Source organism: Lithobates pipiens, unplaced genomic scaffold, assembly GCF_037356315.1.
Source record: "Lithobates pipiens isolate NorthernLeopardFrog02 unplaced genomic scaffold, aLitPip1_a1.2 Scaffold_25, whole genome shotgun sequence".
Lineage (NCBI taxonomy): Eukaryota > Metazoa > Chordata > Amphibia > Anura > Ranidae > Lithobates > Lithobates pipiens.
In genome coordinates, this window is record NW_027507787.1 from 207,676,911 (window position 1) to 207,701,759 (window position 24,849).

Here is a 24,849-nt window from a genome sequence, read left to right on the forward strand (position 1 = left end):
ATATGTGAACCCTTAGGCCTGGTTCAGACCTATGTGTTTTTTGGTGCTTTTTGCAACCAAAAAAAATGCAAATGGCAGCAAAATCACGTGTGAAAAACGCAAAACGCACAGCAGAACACACTGCTGAAATGACCAAATGCAAACTGCATAGGTGTAAACCAAACTTTAGAGTTACAGTTCTTTATAATGATATTGTCAAATGACACTAAAAATAGGTATCGGTAATTGGTATCTGCGAGTACGTGAGAAAAAGTATCAGTACTCGTACTTGGTCTTAAAAAACTGGTATTCGTGCATCCCTATTATATACTCAACTTAGTTATCGCAATGCTTAGAATACAAATAGGATATTTGTCCCTAGTCAACCAAACTGATAAAATTCAACCCCACACAAAAATATATCTGTTTCTATGATTTTTTTTTTTATGGGCTGGCATCCTGGTTATGCCTTAGCTGAAGGCAGTAGACTCAAAACACCATAACGTCTTACATTGGAATCTCTGTCATGTACAAAGCTGGTGGGCGATTCGACCCACTGATGATACCCAAAGTAGAAATTTCTGCTATAAGTTGAGCACCAGACATAAAATTTTGTGTGATGGAAATTGCGATGGAAAATGTCCGATGGAGCCTACAAACAGTCGGGATTTCCGACAAAAGGCTCCCATCGAACATTTTCCGTCGGAAAATCCAACCGTGTGTACGGGGTAATACAGTGCTGAAGAAGAAGATACCCATTTGAGCTTATGCAATCTGTCAGCACCAAGCAACTATACTTCAATGTAAATATTTAAGTTGATAATTCAAGGCAGTCTGTCATACAGAAAAAAGTTTTACCACCCTCAACGAAGTCCTGGTATTACCATAAATCCAAGCCTGGCAAATATTGTTTTTTTTCAAAATGATCGCTCTTTTTTTTGTTTATAGCACAAAAAATAAAAAACTGCAGAGGTGATCAAATACCACCAAAAGAAAGCACTATTTGTGAGGGGAAAAAAAAAACATACTTTTTTTTGGGTACAACGTCACACGACCGCGCAATTGTCAGTTAAAGCGACCCAGTGGTGTATCGCAAAAAATGGTCTGGTCATTAAGGGGGTAAATCCTTCCAGGGGTAAATTGGCTAAATACAGATTCTGAATCTACTCAGGGAAACCATGTTGTATATGTGTTAAGGTGATGTTCATTCACAGCTGGTGGACTGATGTGTGTTAATAAAGTAGCACACATTTTGCCAGTTCACACTTGTACGATGTCAGACAACGCATGTGATTCGCACCGCACTGCTGTGCAGATCACATGCGGTGTCTGTGTGATGCAAATTCAGCCATACAGATTGTATAGTTGAATTTGCAGCAGCGCATTCAGACCAAAATCATGCAGGTCCATTTTTAGTCCGCACCAGAATCATATCGTATGGGTGTTTGCACCATGCGATCCGATTGCTGTCCAAAATCACAGTTCACACTGTGATAAGCAAACCGATCTGGGCGCGTCATTACTTTTCTATTGACACCCGCATTGGTTCAAAGAGGGCAGTGTGAACCGTCTGCGAGTTCTATGCGATGTGGGAACCTGCACTGAAATCGTACTGGTTCCCGCATTGCGCTAGTGTGAACCGAGCCTGAAATCTAATGCTAGCCATACACTTAAATAACAAACACTCGGTTGTGAGAGCAGATGATAGTATCATCATGTGATAACCGAATTTTACACGATAATATGTTCGATGGACATAAATGAATCAGTTTTTGTCTGTTGTGTCACATATGCACGGTGCGAATAGTTCAATATTTAACAGCTTCTGGACCGCCCCACATACATGTACTGCGGTAGGATGGCCCTTCAGTGCGAAATCACATACCTGTACATCATTTACATTCACAGGTCTGGGTCTGAAATTCAGGGGTCACGGGTCTGGGGTGCGCAAGCATGCTGCCGGCGACCCGCTCATGCTGGATTGGATCAGTGGGTCCGGTGGACCCGATGTTCGCTGGCACCCGTCGACGATCGTTCCCAAGAAGGCAGAACAGCGGTCTGCCTATTTAAACAAGGCAGATCGCCGTTCTGTGAAAGGGGAAGATGGGGATCCTGTGTTTCTACTAAGCAGGAGCACGGATCTCAGTCTTCCCTCGGTCAAAGCACATCCCCTACAGTTAGCAAGCACGCCCAGGGAACACATTTAGCCCTTTGATCACACCTGTTAACCCCCTCCCTGCCAGTGTCAGTAAAGTGACAATGCATATTTTTTAGCACTGATCACTGTATTGGTGTCACTGGTTCCCAAAAAAGTGTCACTTAGTGTCCGATTTGTCCACCGCAAGTCACTAATCACTGCTATTACTAGTAAAAAAAAAAAAGAAAAGAAAAAATTCCACAAATATATCCCATAGTTTGTAGATGCAATAACTTTTGAGCAAACCAATCAATATATGCTTATTGGGATTTTTTTTTTTTTTACCAAAAACATGCAGCAGAATACATATTGGACCAAATTAATGAAGCAATTGGATGCATTACATTTTTTAATTGGATAAGTTTTATAGCAGAAAGTAAAAAAATATTGCTTTTCTTTTTCAAAAAATTGTTGGTCTTTGTTTATAGCGCAAAAATTAAAAACCTCAGGAGGTGATCAAATACCACCAAAAGAAAGCTCTATTTGCGGAGGCAAAAAAAAATAAATCTATTTTATTTGGGTGCCGCATCGCACGACCGTACAATTGTCAGTTAAAGTAACGCAGTGCCATATCGCAAAAAATGACCTGGTTATGAAGGGGTACACATTCCGGAGCTGAAGTGGTTAATGAGCAAGAAACACATTAACCTTTCAATTTATTGTTCTTTCGGCCAATGTTCTCCAACCTGTTCCTTCGATTTTTTTTTTCTGTGAGAAGGCAAAACCGATTTTCTATTTGTGCCCATCAACTGCCCAAATGCCACATTTCCAAATGATGTTTCGTCTAGTATATGGGGACCGTTGGTTCTTTTAATGAGAATCTAAAAGCCTGGTCAAAACAGCAAAAACCTCTTGACCATCTCTGCATACTTAATGTATCAAGCTGCAATCACAACATTCGCTGTTTGGATACATGTGTTAGCGAGCAGGTGTACCTAATAAAATAGCCACAGAATATACGTATCTCTCTTCTGGGACTAATTAAAACAGATATTAGCTGGGATCTGGTAGAGCAATTTCACATTTTGTTCCCTTATGTACTTTTGCAAAGCCAAGTTTAAAAATGTATGAAAAATTATAGTATAATTATACTGTAATTATACAAAGATGTAATCTAGCGGTTTATACAGCATAACAGAGAAAGAAAAAGATAGCTCAGTTTAATAAAACAAGCTATCATTGCCACAAGAACTCATTTTTTCTTCTAATACAGGAGAGTCTTTTTTTTTTTTTAAATCCTGTTTAGTAATTTGCCAGCAATCAACCATTAAACATTGCAGTTGCTTTGCAGCCCAAAATGTGTGGTTTTTATTTTATTAATGACTGTATAAAAATATAGTAGATACAAAAAAAAAAAACAAAAGGAAAAAAAAAAAACTGAACATTTAAAAAGGTGCTCATAAATACACAAGAGATTGTTAAATTTTAACAAATTTTATTTGATATCATTTACACCCTTTCACACCAGGGCGTTTTGCAGGCGCTATAGCGTTAGAAATAGCGCCTGCAAAACGCCCTAAAGAAGCTGCACCATTGTGTGTAGTGTGAAAGCCCGAGGGCTTTCACACTACAGCGGTGCGCTGGCAGGACGTCAGGGAAAAGTCCTGCCAGCAGCTTCTTTGGAGCGGTGTGTTTACCGCTCCTCCACCGCTGCTCCCCATTGAAATCAATGGGGCAGTGCTGTAATACTGCCGGCAAAACGCCGCTATCGCGGCGTATTGCCGGCGGGTTTAACCCTTTCTCAGCCGCTAGTGGGGGGTAAAAGCGCCCCGCTAGCGGCCGAAATGCGACGCAAATTCGTCGGTAAAACACAGCTAAAAATAGCAGCATTTTACTGCCCACACTATCAGCAATGTGGTGTGAAAGGGGTCTAAACATTTTTTTCATTAAAACCAATGATCTCATTAATCACAATTAATAGACATTGTTCACATATTCCACATTTTTTTTTTTTTTTACACTAGATGCGTCAACCTCGACATGTTTCGCCAAGAGATTTCGGCTTTTTCAGGAGTGTGTCAGGGACATACTGCCCCGTTCAGAAGGCATGCGTGCCTATGCACACATGCGAACCACGGACTCTGCACACTTAAAGCAGCCTATAAAAGATGCTCCTGGAATGTTGCTCTTGCGGCTTGATCTGCTTCGGTTACCTGTGTTCCTGATTCTGCTCCTGCATCGTGTTCCTGTGTTTGACCCGGCCTCCTGACCTTGCTTCTGTCTCCAGTCCTGACCTCGGCTTGTTTGGCCCTGCTTAAGCTACCTGCCTGATTGCCTGTTGCCAAGACCCTACCTGGATTCTGATTACTCTCTGCCTGCCATTTTTGCTGTTTGCCTTGATGTGTATGACCCGGCCAGTCTGACTCCGCTACTGTCTGCAAACCTGCACTGCTGACCTGCATCCGCTGCTCTGCAAACCTGCACCTGCTGATCTGAATCTTCTACATTGGCCGGCTTGCATCCGCTGCTTCCAGTACCAGCTGTTCCAGCTTCCACTTCTCTACACCACCCCAAGCAGTGAGGACCAAACAGGCACCCTTACCTCCCCGTGCTCTTACCACCACTGTCCCCACTCCAGTGGTCTCCGAGCCAGAGTCATACGGGGGATCTCCCTCCACACGTCGGCTCACACCTAAGGTATGTTACAGAGTGTTTAAGCATCAATTGAAGTAGTGTACAAAATTGTCTAGCAAGTCATAAAAAGAGATCACTATTGTTATCAAATTCAACTGGAGCCCACGTATTGGAGATCAGGGAAGCCGAATAGAAGTCCTAATATGTATGATATCAATTAAAGGGGATTTTTGGTGTTCTGAAGTTGTTTAGCTGGTAATGTATCCAGATGGCACTGATTTATCCGTAAAATGATGTCATATATGGTGTTCCCCATGTTGGCTCCCTCGTGGCTCCATTGAAGAAGCTGAAATCTCTTGGCAAAACATGTCGAAGTCGACGCATCAAGTGTAAATAATTTAGAAAAATGTGAACAATGTCTGTTAATTGTGATTAATAAGATCATTAGTTTTAATAAAAAAAAAAAAAAAAAAAAAAAAAAACACATTTTAATGGTATGAAATAAAATTCGTTACATTTTAACAAATCCTGTGCATTTATCAGCACCTTAAAAGTCCTTTTTTTGTTTTGTTTTTTTGAATATATCTACCATATTGTTGGGATGCGGTGCCATTATTTAGTATCCCTTCCATGTGGAACACTATATATTCCTTTATAAAAATACAGATGACAATGCCATGCACTGTATACAACCAACCATTATAATGAGAAAGAAAGTATAAAGATAAGAGAAAAGATAATAAAAAGACAAATATAAAACTCAAAAAACAATAGTGTCTGCGGTCTTGGGCGTGCCTGTGCAGCTGCGCGATCCCGGCGCATCTCCGATCGGCAGGAGGGCTTGTGATTGGCCCTCCTGATCACATGACGGCTGTGTCCAATCAGAGCCGTCATGTGATGTAAATAGAGAGCCGGTTGCTCGGCTCTCCTCTCCTCACACGGAAGTTGTCAGTGAGGAGAGGAGAGCAGATTGCTGCAGCCAGCCAGTGATCTGTGAGTATGAGCCGTTTTTTTTTTATAGCTTTTTACACACCGATCACTGGTCTCCACACATGTAAACACACAATGTCCCCAAAACACTATCCCCACACAGTAAAAACACCTGTCCCCCACTAAAAATCATATGTCTGTACATCTGTACATGATCATCTGCATACATATGTCCGTGATTATAATTATACACTTAACTGGATTTTTTTTTTACCAAAGACATGTAGCCGGATACATTTTGGCTTACATTTATAACAAAATTAGATTTTATTGGATCTTTTTTAAAACAAAGTAGAAATATATATATATATTTTTTTAATTTCCGTTCTTTTTTTCACTTATATCACGAAAAAAATTAATAATAATCTCTGAATAAATACCACCAAAAGAAAGCTCTATTGGTGTGAACAAAATGATAAAAACTTAATTTGGGTACAGTGTTGTATGGCGGCACAATTCCTATTGAAAGTGCAAGAGCGCGGATAGCTGAAAATTGGCCTGGGAACTAAAGGGGCGAAAGTGTCCAGTATTGAAGTGGTTAAGGAATGTAAACATCTCTTGTAGTAGAAAAAAAGCATGACAGGACCTTTTTAATGTGAGATCTGGGGTCATAAAAGACCTCAGATCTCACATTTACACTTAAAAGCAATAAAAAAAAAAAGTTTTTTTTTTTTATATTTTTTTTATTGCTTTTTAGTGTAAACGTGAGATCTGAGGTCATTTTTGACCCCAGATCTCACTTTAAAGAGGTCCAGTCATGCTTTTTTTTCTATTACAAGAGATGTTTACGTTCCTTTAAGACCATTGGGCAGAAGTGATGTTTGACGTCACCTTCATCATCCACGTTATGGAGCGTTATGGGGCCATCTTTCCCTTACTCAGCTCCATGTCTCAGAGAAGAGAGGACCCGATTGGCTCTGGCACTACCGATGGCTCCGATAAGTGTCGGAGACCACCAGGGAGCTCTCCCACCGCCAATAAATGTAAGCTTGTGGCGAATCCACCGCAGATACCACCTTTATCTGAATGCAGACCGCCTGCTATCTGCTGCCATAACAACAGTATTCCCCGGTAAACAGCCGTCATATGACGGCGGGCGGTCCGCAAGTGGTTAACTAAGTCATTTAGGGGTTTACACAAGCTAGAGAGGGCAAGATTAGTCACAATTCTGCAGAGAAAACAATCAGCTTCTAACCCCAGCTTGTTTAATAAAGCTTTAGCAATAAAATCTGGAAGTCGATTGGTTTCTCTGCAGAATTGTGACTATTTCCACCCTCTCTAACATTAGTAAATAAACCCCTTAGTGACAGCAGCACTCTTTGTACATCACCAATCCCATCAGGGACACTTGCTTTCGCGAGTACACTGCATTCAAGTTATGCTTGAGATTGCTGTAAACATAGCAGTAGAACTTCCGTAGAGTGGAAAAGCTCTAACCCAAATAGTGAACCCCATTGAATTCTATGCCCATTTTGAAGGCTTATAAGCAAGAAATTGGCCATAAAAGGGGTATTGGGGGTCTGGGTACTGCCCTGGGGGACATGTATCAATGCTAAAATAATTTTTTTCAGGAGCAGTGATTTTAAAGTGATATTAAAGACTTTTATTTGTTCAAAAACAACAAACATGTTATACTTACCTGCTCTGTGTAATGGTTTTGCATAGAGCAGCCCAGATCCTCCCTTTTTATGGTCCATCGCCAAAACTCCTGGCCCCTCCCTCTTGCCGAGTGCCCGCACAGCAAGCCGCACATAAGCTTGTAATACATAGAATGTGTAGCAATGTGGACTACAATTGCAACAAACAGTTTTTCCCTGTCCTATCTGTATATTATATTATCCCTCTAGTGCCTGGTGTTACTAAACTGACATCATATTTGTGAGCCCAACCAAAGGGATTGTGGGATTAGTAGTTCCACCAGATGGCTATTCCTCTGCATGGCTATACACCCGGACTATATATCCCAAGGATCTTTTCTACCATCAGGGAGATTGCTGGGAAGGGCTATAAAAGAAACCAGAGGCCCGCCCCAGTGGCTGTTCTTCCCAGGCCTAGTGTGTGATGGATCTCTCCGTGTTGGGAAAGTGAGGTCGCGGCCCACTATGCAGGTGTACATCATTCCTACCCGACCTAGAAGGGGGTTTAGCGCTGCCTCTGCTGTTCATCGGACAACTGATCAGCACCAACTTGACCATACAGCAACCCAAGCTCTGTGCTCCGCATTTGGGCGATTATCACAGGCAGGTCTGCAGCCAAGACGTCCACTCGGGAGTCAATATCTGGAAGGCGTTTGTTCGGCCTGGTTGTTGGTGAGTGCAAGTCTTTCCTTGGTTGTTTTTCTGGGACACTGTGTACAGACAGCTTTACTTTGGGAACACTTCACTGCACTTCTATTCGAACACTATACATTTTTAACTGTAGCCAGCACAAGATATACTACCACTCTGTTACTACATCTTATTGGATAACAGTTAATGAGCTCCGACTGCAATGGGGACATTTTGTCATTGCTGCTTAAAGGGCCCTCATACCATCCTTGTTTTACTTCATCTCTCATTAGGATAAAGAGGTTGAACAGGCCGGCCTGGGTTTCTCTTTCTAGTAGTATTGTCAAAACTGATGTTTAACTTTTCTTATTCTTTCAGGTCATGTCCAAGTGGTACTCTATTGTACATATGTGTATACAGCATCCTGTTGTCTGCCAACTGTCTTAACTGGCATACTGGAGGAATCATTCTGCTGAGTTTGTGCTGTTATTCAAATCTCAGTGGAACAGTTGCCTCCTTTCTACAACAATATCTTATCTGATGTATTCCAGTAAACGTTAATAGAATGTAAACGTATTGAGTGTTGTCTTATTACTTAAAGGTGCTGCAATGACAACCGAACCCAGAGTATCAGGTGGGTTGGAATGTTTACAAGGTCACGCCGATGCAGATGAGCACAAAAATCTAAGCAGTCCCCGAGGGGGCGGTGCTACAAATGCATTACCACTAGCCGACCAGCACACGACGATGTACGTTGGCACAATGGCACGGCTGGGCAAATGGGCGTAGAGGTACGTCCCCTTTAAATCATAGCATTGTGGGCATGCGCACCTGCCCCTACTCCGTGACAGTTCCCATGGACTTGATGTCCTCCAGGGGCCAGCGATCGTGTCACGAAGAATGGGGAGATGCATTTGTAAACAAGGCATTTCCTCGTTCTGCCTAGTGGCATGACAGGGATCTACTGCTCCCTGTGATCGGAAGCAGTGATCGCTGTCATCTCAGTGGTAGCCCATCCCTCCACAGTTAGAACACCTCCCTAGGACACACTTAACCCATTGATCGCCCCTAGAGTTTAACCCCCCCAATCAGTGCATTTTTATAGCACTGTTCGCTGTATAAATGACAATGGTCCCGAAATGGTGTCAAAAATGTCTGATATGTCCGCCATAATGTCGCAGTCATGATAAAATCGCAGATCTCCGCCATTATTAATAAAAAAAAATTAAAAAAAGATAATAAAAATGCCATAAATCTATCCTCTATTTTGTAGACGCTATAACTTTTGAGAAAACCAATATATATATATATATATATATATATATATATATATATATATATATATATATATATATATACACACACATATACATACACGCTTATTGCAATTTTTTTTTACCAAAAATATGTAGAAGAATACATATCGGCCTAAACTGCGAAAGAAATTTGTTTTTTATATAATTTTTGGGGATATTATAGCAAAAAGTAAAAAAATAGATTTTTTTTTTTGTTTACAGCTCAAAAAATAAAAACCACAGAGGTGATCAAATACCACCAATACCACCAAAAGAAAGCTCTATTTGTGGGAAGAAAGGGACGTCAATTTTGTTTGGGTGTAATGTCGCACGACCACGCAATTGTCAGTTAAAGCGATGCAGTGCCGTATTGCAAAATGCTCTGGTCAGGAAGGGGTGGTTAAGGTAAAAAAAAACTTCTATCTTTACAACAAGTTTGATGCAGAGCTCAATGTTCTCCCTGCACCTGCTGTCACAATTTAAAAACAGTGCGGCTCTTAGGGAATCTGCCCACACAGCAGCGTCATTCTTTCACAGGGATCTATAAATTAACAAATTACTAGTTCTGTCCACTACTGGTGCAGACGGTTTGTAGTTTTCAATGGTTTGCGAGAGCGCTGGTGAGCACTCTCGTAGTTCATTGACACTTTCTACAGCATTCAAAACAGAAAACCCATACAGTGGTACAGGCAGAAGGCTGTAGGCAGTATCTGCAGGAGCCTGACACTGCACCTGTGATCTGCTGAACATGGGTGCAATACTCTGCAGGTAAAAAATAATGAGGCGGACCGTGATGTGCATTTTTTACCTGCAAAAATATGTGCATTTATTATTTTTGAACCTCGAGTTTATGATCTTCTGAGGGGGAGATCCAGCCTCAAAGAAAGGCAGTTACTCTACCCATTCAGGGCAAAAACAGCAGTGTATGCGAAAAGACTCACTTATACTTCAACAGCAACCCCCCTGCTTCTTTTACCCCCAATCACTCCAATGCTATAGTACTCAGGTTTGGCAGCAAAATGCTATACCCCAATACTCTCAAGTGATTAAAGTGACATCATCTAGACTCTACAGAGTACTGTATATATTGGTACTCCAACACAAGGTATTGTGTTTGCCCTAAAGGGGCAAAAAATTACAGCGTCTGTTTAAAGCAAAAAAACAAAAAACAAACAAAAAAAAAAAAAAACGTTGCAACTTTAACCACTTTAAGACCAGCTGGGGCAGGTTAGCTCTCCTGGGCAAATTTCCATCAATGCGTCCACCGGTGACCCACGATGGCTTTGTACAGAGGCAGAATGGGGATCTGCCTTTGTAAACAAGGTGGATCCCCATTCTGACAGAGGACATGACAGATCTACTGTTCCCAGTCATCGTTTTTTTTTACCAAAAAATATGTAGAAGAACATATAAAATCGCTAAAAACTGATGAAGAAATTAGTTTTTTGAAATTTTTTGGGGGGGATATTTATTATAGCAATAAGTAAAAAAATATTGTTGTTTTTTTCCAAAATGTAAGCATTTTTTATAGCGCAAAAAATAAAATCCGCAGAGGTGATCAAATACCACCAAAAGAAAGCTCTAATTGTGGGAAAAAAGGACGTCAATTTTGTTTGGGTACAGCCTCGCATGACCACGCGATTGTCAGTTAAAAAACGACGCAGTGCCGTATCGCAAAAAATGGTCTGGACATTAAGGGGGCAAATCCTTCCAGTCCTTAACTAGTTAAAAAAATCCTGTCACCAAGCTAAAAAAAAATTCTTGTAAAAGCACACATTTTCAAAAAAGCCAAAAAGGTTTGATTTGGAGCCAACTACCATTACATCCCATAATTCAATAGCAATGGCCATCAAGGCAGCCCCCTAAAGGTATGAAGGGAGTTTATTGGCGTTACCTTTCAAGAAAAGACAAACTCGTATTAACCACTTCAGCCCGGAAGGATTTACCCCCTTCCTGACCAGAGCACTTTTTACGATTCGGCACTGCGTCGCTTTAACGGACAATTGCACGGTCGTGTGACGTGGCTCCCAAACAAAATTGACGTCCTTTTTTTCCCACAAACAGAACTTTCTTTTGGTGGTATTTGATCACCCCTGCGGTTTTTATTTTTTGCGCTATAAACAAAAAAAGAGCGACAATTTTGAAAAAAAATAAATAAAAAAACTAATTTTGTTTACATTTTGCTATAATAAATATCCCCCAAAAATATATCAGTTTAGGCCAATACATATTCTTCTACATATTTTTGGTAAAAAAAAAAAAAAATTGTAATAAGCGATTATTGATTGGTTTGCGCAAATGTTATAGCGTTTAGAAAATAGGGAATAGTTACGGCATTTTTATGAATTTCTTTTTTACTAGTAATGGCGGCGATCAGCGATTTTTATCGTGACTGCGACATTATGGCAGACACATCAGACATTTTTGGGACCATTGTCATTTATACAGCAATCAGTGCCATACAAATGCACCGATTCCTGTGTAAATGACACTGGCAGTGAAGGGGTTAACCACTAGGGGGCAGTGTAGAGGTTATGTGTGTCTGGGGAGTGTTTATAACTGTGGGAGCGTGGCTACATCTGACACGTCACTGATCTCTGCTCCCGATCACAGGGAGCAGAGATCAGTGACACTGTCACTAGGCAGAACGGGGAGATGCTTGTTTACATTAGTATCTCCCTGTTCTTCCTCTCCGTGAGTTGTTTGTGGGTATCCTCGTGGTGATCGAGTCTGCGGGACTCACGACCCGACTCACGGCTCACTCGCCACGTACAGGTACGTTAGTTTGCCTATACGAGCCCTTCTGCCGACGTATATCGGGGTGAGGCAGTTGGCAAGCGGTTACGTGAAAACACATTTTATTAATGTCTATTTAACGCAACAAACCAGGTTTATAGTTTAATAAAGTTTAAAAATATGTACTTGCTACTAAATTTAACATAACCCTATTACGATATAAATATAGGCATGCTCTTTCAGTTTCCTTTTTTTCTACATTCTGCCTACTTAATGCTAATATTATTTGTAGGCTTGACTTCCTCTACTGGTTTTCCCCTTTCCCGTTTTCTTCTACTTAACTACCCCACTTGCCTTAAAATATGAAACCCTACTATGGTTTGATACCCTGGCTTACGTAGAGTGTTAAAAAAAAAAAAAAAAATTCTCATCACAACTGCAAATTGTCCCTTTGGGTCGTTCCCGGTAAAATATTGATAAACACAGATAAATTGATTTCTTGAATCAGTTGACTTGCCTATCCATGTACTTTTTTTAAGTACTAAATGGTGTTACACTACTAATTTTGTGTCTGTAACTGTATGCTCAGATCTTTACACAAAATAAAGAATAATAAAAAAAAAAAAAAAATACAGGAAATGCATTTATAATGGGCAACAAATGTTTCTGTCAGAATGGTAAATAAGGACAAACTATCACCCTTTGAACTTTCGTTGCTGAGAACTCTCTCTATACATTCCAAATTACATTGAATATCTGTACAAGTGCTGAAATAATCTGCAGCACTCCCCAGCATCATGGAAAGTGCCTCTGCACATGGGATTTAAGGTCAAGGCTGCAGATGTTTATGTTAACACAGAATCGGAAAGGGCTACATTTCAGAATAATCCAATGCACACATTATGCGGATTGGTGAGGAAACTATATCAGAGATCAGTAAAATAACACAACACACCATCTGTCCGATCCATTTGTTGAAAATGTCATATGCAATAACCACGCTGATAGAGATGAATTTCATTATACAAAATGAAATAGAACTAATGCGTCACCTATTTTATACATATAAAAAAACTTTTACTAAAAAAGGGAGCGATGAAATAATTCAGCAAAAATCTAAATTGGTGTTTGTAGCAGCAATAGACATGGAACATAGTCATGACAATAAATAGGCCATAAACAGGCAACTGTGATTAAGTGTGGGCATAATACAGGTAGCTGTGACAATGGGTAGGCAACTAATGGGCACAATAGCAATATGTTGGCAGGGTATACAGAGCTGTCCATGTAGATTACGCGTGAGTAAATTTTTCGTTACTCTGGGATGAAATATGTATGGGGGTGCATCAGCCTGAAGTTCCCTTTGGAGGGTATACAGGGTAAAGGATGTTGTTCCCTGGAAGGCAGACTGAAGGCCACCAATTTGATGTAATTACGGATATGTAGAGAGCAATTACCTGAACTTATAGGACCTAAGCAAGTAAGCATGGGAAAAGAAAGACTAACATCCATATGGGTAGTGCCAAAGCTACAGGTATGCTTTGCTAACAATCTTTGAATATTTCTCAAATGCTGCATTACTGGACTATATGGAACCCGTCAACTGCACCTGTTCACAACAGTCGTTGTTGTGAACAAGCACGGTTCTTTTCATGTGAAACACGTCAACTGATCATCACTGCAATTTTGTCTGGCTCATGTCAATAAAGAGATTTCTACAGCATCTTTTGGATTCAAGTGTGCGATTAATCTCTTCTCTTCTTGATATTGCCTACGGTGATGAGCCGGGATTAGCACCTTGGATCGGGTGTGTCCATTATTTTGCCTGAAGCGGTGTGTGCACCTTTGTTGTTTCCTTAATAGCTTAGGGTTACGCTGGCAAAACATGGATCGAAATTCAGGTGGTTCAGCAATGACTGGCCGAGAGTCACTCCATCTATGGGCAAGCTGATTATACCCAAGTCGATCAATCAACTTGGGTACAAGCAGCCTGTCGCATTTTTTACATGCAATTATTTCCGGTAGCTATACCTGATAGCATTGATCACTGTGTTCTGCCAGCTGGAAAGGTTCCCCCACTGCCTGCACAACCCATTATAGAAGGAATCAAATCATTTATGGGCTGCTTTACACAAAAAACTCAATAAGTAAAATTAGTTTATAATCCCCTCTCTCCTTTCCCCTGCATGTTCTGTTCAGATGGGGCTGGACTGGAGATTGAATCCACAAGAGGCAAACATCTTCTATGGAATTCTCTACAAAATGGCAATGTCCTGTGAACCCAGTGTCATGGGTACATCCTGCATTAAATATCTATTTGTACAGCAAAGATTTTCTAAAAATCGTCAATAAAATAGAAAAAAAAAATATATAATATAATAATATAATATAAAAGCAAACTTAAATTAAAGCTGTATTTAGCAATTTTTTTTGGAGGGGGTGGTACAGCAAACACATACTTATCTGTAATGGTGCGTAGTCCCTTCATGTGCAGGTAGGTGTTTCTGCTAAAAATCTTCTGTTCAGTTTCCCCTTCATAGCAACTGGATACTTTCCTGAAAACTTGTCTTCCAGCATGTGAAAGTTAGCAGCAGCAGCCACTGATACTGGGAAAAGTTGTGCTGGTCACCCACCCCATTATCACGCAATAAAACTCATATTACTGTCCCATAGTGCATCACATTCTATGAATAGAACAGGAGCTGTTGAATGACAGACCCCCCTGCCCATTCACATAACATTAGGCACCTTGGGTCAATAATAATAATACAAGTTCATGTGAATAGGGCAGGGTAGCCTTGCAACTTTTCTACATAGCAGACACTGCTAACTTACAGCTCCAGAAAACACCTATGAAGTAGGCACTGAATGGATGAGGTTTACTATAAGCAGCTGCCTGCAGATAATGGGACATGCGCCATTACACATCACTAATGTGTTTGGTGCAGTATCTCTGGCAAAAAAAATAAAAAATTGGTGTTAAAATAAAAACTAAACCCAAACCAGTATAGTTATGCCCTGTACACACGGTCGGACAATCCGACTACAAAATCCGTCTTATTTTTTCCAACAAATTTTGGCCCAAACTTGTCTTGCATACACACGGTCGCGCAAAGTTGTCGGAAAAAAAAAATTGTTCAGAATGAGGGGACGTATAACACGCACGACTCTAAAGAGGGCAGTAGCCAATAGCTTTCATCTCTTAATTTATTCTGAGTATGTGTGGCACTTTGTCCATCGGAATTGTCTTCACACGATCGGAATTTAAACGATTGGATTTTGTTGTCGGAAAATTTTGGATCTTGCTCTCAAGCTTTGTGTGTCTGAAATTCCGACGGAAAAAGTCAGATGGAGCCCACACAATCAGATTTTCCGACAACAAGATTTGATCGCACATTTTCCATCGGAAAGTCCAACCGTGTGTACAGGGCATTACCCATAAGATTAGTATTTGTATTAAAAACAGCCCTGGGATTTTAAGGCTATCTGGGAGCTTGGGACCCTTTAAAAAAGGTATTTGCAGGCACCTCTATATTCATGCGTCAGTTTACTTTCAATAAGTTGACCACAAATACAGTTTATAAATTACTTCACATTTTACAATACATACACAGGTCACTGTTAGAGCTTCATTCATACTGGCTAAATGGAATGGTCAGATTAGGTGTCCCTTTAAATTAACCTTGCATGGGTAACAAGGGACAGTATAATTATCTATACCAGCAGGAGAAATAGTTCCAGGACACATAAAGTCTCTTCATTTTTACTGTGGTTTCTAACCATATCAGACACAATAGAGTGCTTATCAACAGGTAATTATTTTATTCATGAATCCACTGGGCAATATACAACGTCACTCCGAGCAGTAATCTGCCCCAGATTCACGCTGGGAGAATGTAAAGAGCCGCAACTGTGTGTTGTAATTCATTAAGGACTTTATAAAAGGCCCATAAAACCATTTATCTTTCCATTTCTGGAATGTTTTAGAGACGACAGGAGAGTAATGACTAATCATAAAATTGTGACACCTAATTCTGGGCTGAGCAAATATAAAACAGATTAATTAGAACTGTTCCATCTATCGGAACTGAACTGATAAAACATTTAGAAAAGTCGCTCTATTAAACATATTGCAAATGTATTATTTACAGACGAGTAAAGATTTTCCATGTAAAAGGTATTTTTCTTCAGCTTTGGACAAAACAGAATAACCACCGATTTCTGTTTCATGTTCAAGCTATCACTTTCTCCCAAATTTATATATTATGAAAGATTTATTTTTTAACAGGAAATGTAGAAACAAGAAGGAAGCTACATGATAAGAAAATATATGAAAGGGTACAGCTTGTGGCCCACTTAACCCCAAATGAAAGCTGGCTTATATTATAGACTAACCGAAGAGCCACTGCAACCCGGGAACACACAATCAACTGCTGCAGCTGGGAATGCTAAGGAATGTTGCAGATGTGATGTCAGTGATGTCAGAGGGTCCATTTAAGTTAAAGCAAATTTGGTGTTAAAGTGATTCTAAAGGATTTTTTTTATTATTATTAATGATAAACTCCCATACTTACCTGCTCTGTGCAATGTTTTTTCAGGAAACAGCGCCGAACCACCTCCTCCTCTTGGGTGTCCCGAACCGCCCCCCCCCCCCCGGCACTCCTAGTGCCTCTAACCCTCCAAGAACCCACATTGCAAGCAGCTTGCTATGGGGGCACCCATATGGGATCGCTCCCAAGCCACGCTTGTAGGTGTCCTTTGACCCGCCACCAGCTCTCTCCTTACTGGCCGTTGATCTCAGTAAGGAGAGAGAAATACGAGAGAACCACTGTTCTCAGGCACAGTGCTGGATTAAAGGCCACTACGGAAAGGGGGGGGGGGGGTAGCTGCACATGGGTGGTTTTGTACCTTAATGCAGAGAATGCATTAACGTAAAAACCTTCTACCTTTAGAACCACTTTAAGCTAAACACCAGGAAGAAGGGAGAGCAAGCAAATCAAGTTATGCGTTATGAAAAAGAACATAATTATATAATTATAACTAATAAAACAACCTAAATGTGTTTTGATATCAGCCTCCTGTTAACTCCTGCATAGCGGTGCTCCGATTGGAAAAAGGAGGGCAATACTGACCATTGCCACCAAGACACAAAGTTACAAAAAAGTTAAAGTTGTCATTAAAAGGGGGAGATGAGAGGGAAATCTTCCAATGGTTCCAGTGACAACCATTTTTTTGATTTTCTGTCATCGTCCATCCGTCTCTGGGACAGAAAGGACAGGGAAACCTTTCCAACAGCGCAAAGAGAGCAAAAAAATAAAAAAATAAAGGGCGTTTCACACTCTCATTAAAACAAAAAATTTATTTTAAAGCAAAGTATACAGTATTAAAGCAAACTAATCCTAAAGCTAATAGTTGCTATGGCAATTGGAAGACCAATTTGACCAACATCTAAATAGCATCTTAGAAAAGAACAGTAGCTCTCCATGCCAAAGTGCTTTTCTTGCTAGTAAAAAAGAAACTAAAAACTAAAGAGCCAATTGCCAGGTTCCATCATTGCCGTGTCTGAGGAGTGTAGAAGGGATTGGAGAGCACAAATTTAAAATGTGTAAAGCAAGTTTATGTTTCACATTACAAACTGTCAAGAAAGGCAACTAATGCATTTCAGGGGCTCCCCCTATACCTGGCAACACTGAAAAAAGGGTACTGGACAACAGACTGGATACAAGATGTGTTTCATGCATTATTTTGCCCAGTCATGTGCAATAAAGACTTTCTGGCTCATAATAAATCTCGCTCATCCTTTTTACATTCCTCATATTAGTTCAGGGGCCCCAGGGATATCCTGGGTTACTAAGAGCTGTCCCTAAAAATTGGACTTTAAGGCTCCATGCACACTGGAGCTCATAAACTGCAGTTTATTGGAGTTTGGGCATTTTTTTTAAAAGCCCATAAACTCCACTCTATGTTAGCCTATGTGTCCATGCACACATGGACGTTTTTCAGCTTTAATGAGCAGTGGAGTTTATGGTTTTTTTTCTGAACGCCAGAAATTCACGTTCAAAGTGCCGTTTTTCACCACCAAAAAATGACAAACGCTGATAAACACGCGTTAATTAGTGTTCGGCATTCTATTTTTTCAATGCATTGTGGGAGTTTCGAATATACTGTGGGATTTTTGGTGTCCTCTGTGTATTTTTATTGAAAACGCCCATAAACGCTAACGCTAATAAACACTCATAAACGCTAATACAAAACGCTGTTAAAAGCAAGTTTTTCAACCAGCGTTTTCTGCCAGCAATCTGGCGCCCAGAAAAAGCTTTTTTGAGCTTCAGTGTGCATGGAGCCTTAAGCCCCATCTTCTCTAAATTCAGGTCCAAGGCCCCATCAACACATTTTGTCAAAGACTGCTATGTTTAGCAGACACACACTCCAGCTAGTCTTGTCAAGTTCAACCATTTGTGCCCCTTAAAGAAAATGGCAGATGTGGTACGTTCATTTTCAAAATGTAAACAAAAAAACAGCTTTCATATTTTTAACTTGAAAAGATACAGTAGGATAGGTCTGGGCAAGTTTCTTCTCAGTCTATTTAGTGTTATATACTGTATGTTCAAGTATTGGTATTTTTATACAGTAGGCCTGCAGTTTGCAGAGGTGCCTTGACGTGGAGGTGTGGTCTCCATATATAGTTGCAAATGTATTAACTATAATCTTATTAAAATGTTAGAAGTAGGTTTTAATGCGGTCCCTTTTGCTATATGGCAGGGATTAGTACTGAAAAAAAAATTCTTTACATAATGCAAGTCATGTAAATTTGCCTGATAAGTACCACCACACGCACACACACACACAGTAAATGAAAGTAGCAAGGAATAGGCTAGTAATCATCTATTAATGATGAATACTTCACATTTGTTTACAGAGGATTAGGTTGTACATCCAAAAGCACCCTGCAGGGTATGAGGAGGATGGCAGAACATTTTGTACCGGAACACTACCACAATTTCAGAAGAGAGTCTAATGACAGCAATTAACTGTACTTACTCGTTTCTCTCCAGATTTAACAGCAGTTCCTCCTCTTTAGATTTTAGTAACAGTCTTAGTCTTGATGGATGACCCTTAAAAAGCAGAAATTATCATTAAGAAACAGGTAATGAGATAAAAGCATAGAACGTGCGATTACATCATTGGTTGTGGCACACTGCAGTCAAAGATACATCTTTGGAGCGCTACCCCAGCGAAAACTTCTTAAAAGGCTTGTCTAATATCTGGAAAATCAGAATCGATAGGCAACATACAGTACGTATCAAAGACTCAACATTAGGTTTTCCTCAAGAATAGTGATGAAAGGTTTCTAAAAGACACAATAAACGAGACAGTATTGGTCAGGAGTGTTTCTTTAGGCGCGACTTAAGGATTTTTAAAATTTGTTATTAATTATGTGCCATGCTGTGTATTCCATTATCTGCTGAGTGATTCTGAAAATTCTCGTGTTTCCCCACCAAGTACTGTCCTGAGCAACTGTCTTCTGGTGCTATGAAAGATAACTGCAGCTGCTTTCCCCACCATTCACAGAACTTGTATTACTACACTCCCACAATGCATTGCAGCCAGTAAACGGGCGGTCAAGCAGTTGAATGACAGGATATGAATGCTTATTCACAGAATGCGATGCATGGGATGACAAAACCACTCCTTTAAAAATGTGTGCAATGATTAGATTAATATAATGGACAGCACAGACACATACCCGCAAGGCTGGGAGCAGAGAAAATTACCAATAGTCAAAACCAAACTATTATTTATATTATAATATAATAATTATGTATGAGTTTTTCTGTGTTTTGGTAATAATTTACTTTGTAGGTTCCAGGCCAGTGACAATTTTCTTTTTTTGGGTACTCAGATTAAAAAAGAGTTTAGGAACCCCTGGTTTATTGTAACCAGTCGGATATCAGGTGGGGCAGCACAGTGGCTATGTGGTCAGCACTTACGCCTAGCAGCACTAGGATCAGTGTCTTGAATCCCAACCCCGGCACTGAGTTTGCATGCTGTCCCTATGCCTACGTGGGTTTCCTCCCACATCACAAAGGACATGCTGGTAGGCTATTTGGCTCCTGTCTAAATTGGCCCTAGTAGGTGTATGAGTGATGTGGAAACTGTAAATTTCATATTTTCATATTTTCATTATGAATGTTTCCCCTCACAAATATCTAAGAACGCCTCTCTAATCTCACACCAAAGGAATGTGTGATTGTAAACTGACCAAGTCCTTGAGGGGTCATATTGCAAAGGGAGTTGTCTTCGGGGTTGTCTATTCCTTATACACAAGTCTACATATCACAGCCCAAATTGGAATACGCTAGTCTCACTCCAGAGCTTGCAAAATATGCATGTGTCTGAATCTGGGCGGCCATAATGCATAGAAGCAGGGGGACTCAATGGTGAAACAGCAACTTTAATTAAAGTGAATGTAAACCCTCACATATACCCATGGATGTAAACAGCCTCAGATGATACTCAGGGATGAAACAAATCTCCCTACATAGGTTTTTTCATGTATATCTGCTGTCTTCATCTTTATATACTGTTTAGAATGTGTACATCCTGTTAGAATTTTCTATTCCTGAGTCACCTGTGGGTGGGGATTCTTGCTATACACTGTGAGACGGCTGATTGGAGGAAAGGTACACACTCCCTCTCCACACATGCAGAGATTGCCTGTGACTAGTTCAACTTTGTGCTGATCTATTTCTAGCTCCATCCCTGACACTTTAGGCTCCCATCTGGAGACCTTGTCAGAAGTTAGCAGGCTGAAAACAGAAGAAAGGAGCAGGAGAAAGCCACGGGACTTAGGGCTTTGGAGAGAGATAAGAAAACACTGCAGATATATGTGCCCAGCTCAAAATTTCATGCACAGGGTTTATATCCACTTTAAGTATTCAGTCACATTTTCTTTATCGGTCATTATCTTCAATAAATGTTAAACTTATAGGTGTTTGGGTGATCTCTCTTTGCACATATCTAACACAACCCCAAAAAGGTGACAAAACACTTTATGAATGTGAGTTGGGGACCCTTAGATTGTAAGCTTCTTGAGGGCAGTGACTTATATTAATGTACAATATATATATATATATATATATATATATATATATATATATATATATATATATATAGCTGTGTAAATTGACAACACTATACAAGTACCTGTAATAAATAACTGTCCAATGCTAAAATAAATGACAACTGTAATCCGGTTCCTACATCCAAAAAAAGAACACTTGACTAAAAGGGTACTTAAAAACTTGGGCCTTTAAAAAATATATCCCACAGTGCCCTATATGTACAAAATAAGAATCATGCTATTTTTGGCAACCAATCAACTTCTCCCTTTCTGGGCTGCATGATAAGTTAGAACATGGTAGCAAAAAGTAGACTAGTTGCTAAAAGCAAGTTGTGACATTTTCTCTCGATTTTTTCATCTAACGATAACATTATAGGATTTAGAGTCCAATAATAAGTCTATAATATTTGTAGTACCTAGAATGACAGTCAGAAAGACCTTGTGCATTCGTACAAATTACCATATACTTTATTTAATTCATCCAAATTAAAAATAATTCAGTGTTCATTCTGACATACAGATATGGTGCTGATCGGTATTCAAAACAGATCAAAAGGGTTTGTTTATCAAGGTAATTACATGGCTTCATTGAAGTTAATGTTCTTGCAATACATAAAGCAGAACTTGGCATAGAATCAACATAGACCATAAAATACATATTTAAAAATTAAATATATCAAATCTGTCTGCATAAATATCAGTAATAATTAGCATCTTTTCACAGCAGTAAACACATTTATTCTGAACTTACAAAATGACACCACTGTGTCATAAAGAATTCAAATAAGTGGATCATTGAAAGTACAAGTGACACACTGCATGGTGCGCTTTCATAGAATCAGACTACAAGTCAACGCCTCTCTCAGGCGGTAAAGAAATGAATGTACTCGTAGGGTAATGTTCTAAATTTTCTGGTGTTTTAAGCATGACAAATGTCACCAACATATTTAACCATGTGAGCCCTGTTTGCGCACACAGTTTGACAGTGCAGTTGGCAAACATTTAAACACATAATTACAGCCGACACTTGGGAGAAATCGGCACTTCGAAGGAATTGGTATCAAATGCTCCCTTTGACAACCTTTGTGAGTAAAGTGTGCATCGTATGCTTCGAAGGTAAGATGGGTTTTGCATTCTAAAGCAGGCCACACATGGTCGAATTTTGAACAAATTTTCTTTTCAAAATCAGAAAGTTCGTTTTTTTGTGATCTGATGGTGCCACCATTGATTTTCGAAATTCGGCCGACCAAGCCTTCGATTTCACCTCATGTTGCTACAGAAAATAATTTTTGTGCCTGGGAATCTTCTTTTCTGTCCGTAAATTTTCTTTTCTTGCACATGCGCGTTTTTTTTTTCTTTTTACATTTCTCACACGATTCTCCCATCATTGATTAGAACATCTTAGTTTTTCAAAAAATTTCCAACATGTCCGATTCCTCAAATTTGATTGCTGCACGAAAATCGCCCATTGCTGCAGCCCAATAATGGTGCAAAATTTGTACGAAAATTCTTAGATACGATTTTCAAAAGAAAAGTCTTTTGAAATTCGAACTGTGTATGGCCAGCATTATACAAGTCAATAGAAATGCAAAACCTGCTAGAAGCAGGTCAGATGAAGGTCAACTGCAGGTCAAATATACACCGGTCAGTCAATTCTAAATGATCTCAGAAGCCTCTCAAATTGATGTGAGACTATTGCCACCAATGCAAGCCAAAATCCTGTTGACCCAGACTCATTTCAGGGTTTCTGACATGTTCAGGCACATTCTATTATCAAACTATTTGCAGGTGTCAAAGTACCAACAGTTACCGCCTGTGCCACTCACCTAGATTATGTTCATAACTTCATCTAGCCGCAGCTAAAAGCTGAATTCTATCTGCCCATTTGAAAGGGGCCTAAAGCTGATCCTTAGACCCCTTTCACACAGACGTTTTGCAGGCGCAATAGCATTAAAAATAGCACCTGCAAACCGCTCTAAAACAGCCGCTCCATTCACTTCAGTGTGAAAGTCTGAGGGCTTTCACACTGGAGCGGTGTGCTGGCAGGGCGTCAGAAAAAGTTTTGCTAGCAGTTTCTTTGAAATCAATGGGGCAGCGTTGCTATACCGCCAGTAAAATGTCACTGCAGTTAAAACCGCCCCGCTAGCGGCCGAATAGAGCGCCGCTAAAACTGCGGTAAAGCGGCCCTAAAAATAGCACCACTTTACCGCTGACGCCCTAGGTGGCACAGTATGAAAGAGCTCTAACAAGCTTCCTAAAACATAACATATGACACAACTTTAACCACTTGCCAACCGCATCAGGTGGACGTACGGAGGCAAAGGGGCCTCCCTGTGCTAGATCACGTACCTAGTATGTGATCCGGGCTCTCAAGCAGAGGGCATGCGCCCGTCACTCGGTAATCAGCCCTGAGCTTCCCTGAACACAGCTCTGTGAATGTAAACACAGAGTTTCGTTCAGTGACAGGGGATCTCAATGTTTGTTCATTCCCTGCTAAGCGCCTGTGCCTCCTCTCAATTGGGTCTTGTGGATAAAAAGTACAGTCCTACTTGAGAAAATTTGTCACTAAGCACAGAAAATAATACACACGGTATTGTACTATATTGAAAATCCATGAATTGAATAGTACATACAAACAAGTAGTGTCTAGTGAACCAACAAACTTTCTCCAAACAGGCACATGAAAAAATTGTACAGTCTTCAAAGCATGTCTCAATTAGGGGATGCCTTGTTAACTTACAGTCTGTGCCCTGTAAAAACGTATTCCACCTCTCTCTCTATCCATGTGCTCCCCTAGGGGTTTTAACCTTATAATCCCTTGCAATAGGCAGGTCACAGTTTATCACCTCATTACAAAGTGCAGCAGCCATATTTGAAAAGGGCAAAATACACAGCCCTGCTGCACAAAAAAGCCAGTCCAGTTGAAACCCTGAATTTTCTCTGCTCTTGTAATACAACTAAAACTTGTCCTTCTCACGGTCTGTGGCTGGACTGAAAAGGCAAGGTTAGGTTTGGTAAGGTTAAGTTAAGGGCTCAGCTTATGAACTATGGATGAATGAAGTGATATTGCTGAAATGAAATCTCTCAGGTTTTCTCACTAAGCTGCTTGGGTGAAATTTGCTTGGGAAAAAAATAGAAAGGAAGTAAGAACACCCAAAAACCGCACATTGTAAAAATTCCTTTGCTTTCCTGGCTTTTTTTTTCTTTCAAATAGTGCATTAATAACAAAAAATAGTAGACACCAGTAAATGGCTGTTAATTTTCTTTAGTTATTCTTATAATATATTCTTTGTCTGGAGTCCATGTTTCGGCATGGTTCCTGGAAGGCAGCGAAGATCAAACCTATAATGCCTTGGGCCACTTCCCAGACAGTAGATGGCTAGAGCACAGCCGAAAAACCATAAATCACTTCTTTTTTTTTTTTTACACACAAACGGATACAAAGCTAGTGAATGGTCACTTCTCGTTTAGGAGCCCTTTCACACCTCTTAAGAAGAGCTATAGCACCTGTTTCCACAAAAAAATTATCTGCTGTTTAATTAGACACAAAATTGCTATGCTTGACTTCTCCCCCCTTTCATTTTATATCAATGAAATTAATTGCTCTTGTGTTTATGCTAATAGGAAGATATGTCAGACTTTCACAATGCAAATGTGCCATGAAGCATTTTTGCCAACACATGGTAT

At 40.1% G+C, this 24,849-nt stretch overlaps 1 protein-coding gene across 1 annotated transcript in view; it reads right to left on the bottom strand.

The window, feature by feature from the left end:
* ADAM12 (ADAM metallopeptidase domain 12) overlaps positions 1-24,849 on the bottom strand; it is a 1,000,652-nt gene that overhangs the window by 757,409 nt on the left and 218,394 nt on the right. The window contains 1 exon segment of the mRNA XM_077455498.1: positions 19,080-19,153. Coding sequence (XP_077311624.1) covers positions 19,080-19,153 — 74 coding nt within the window.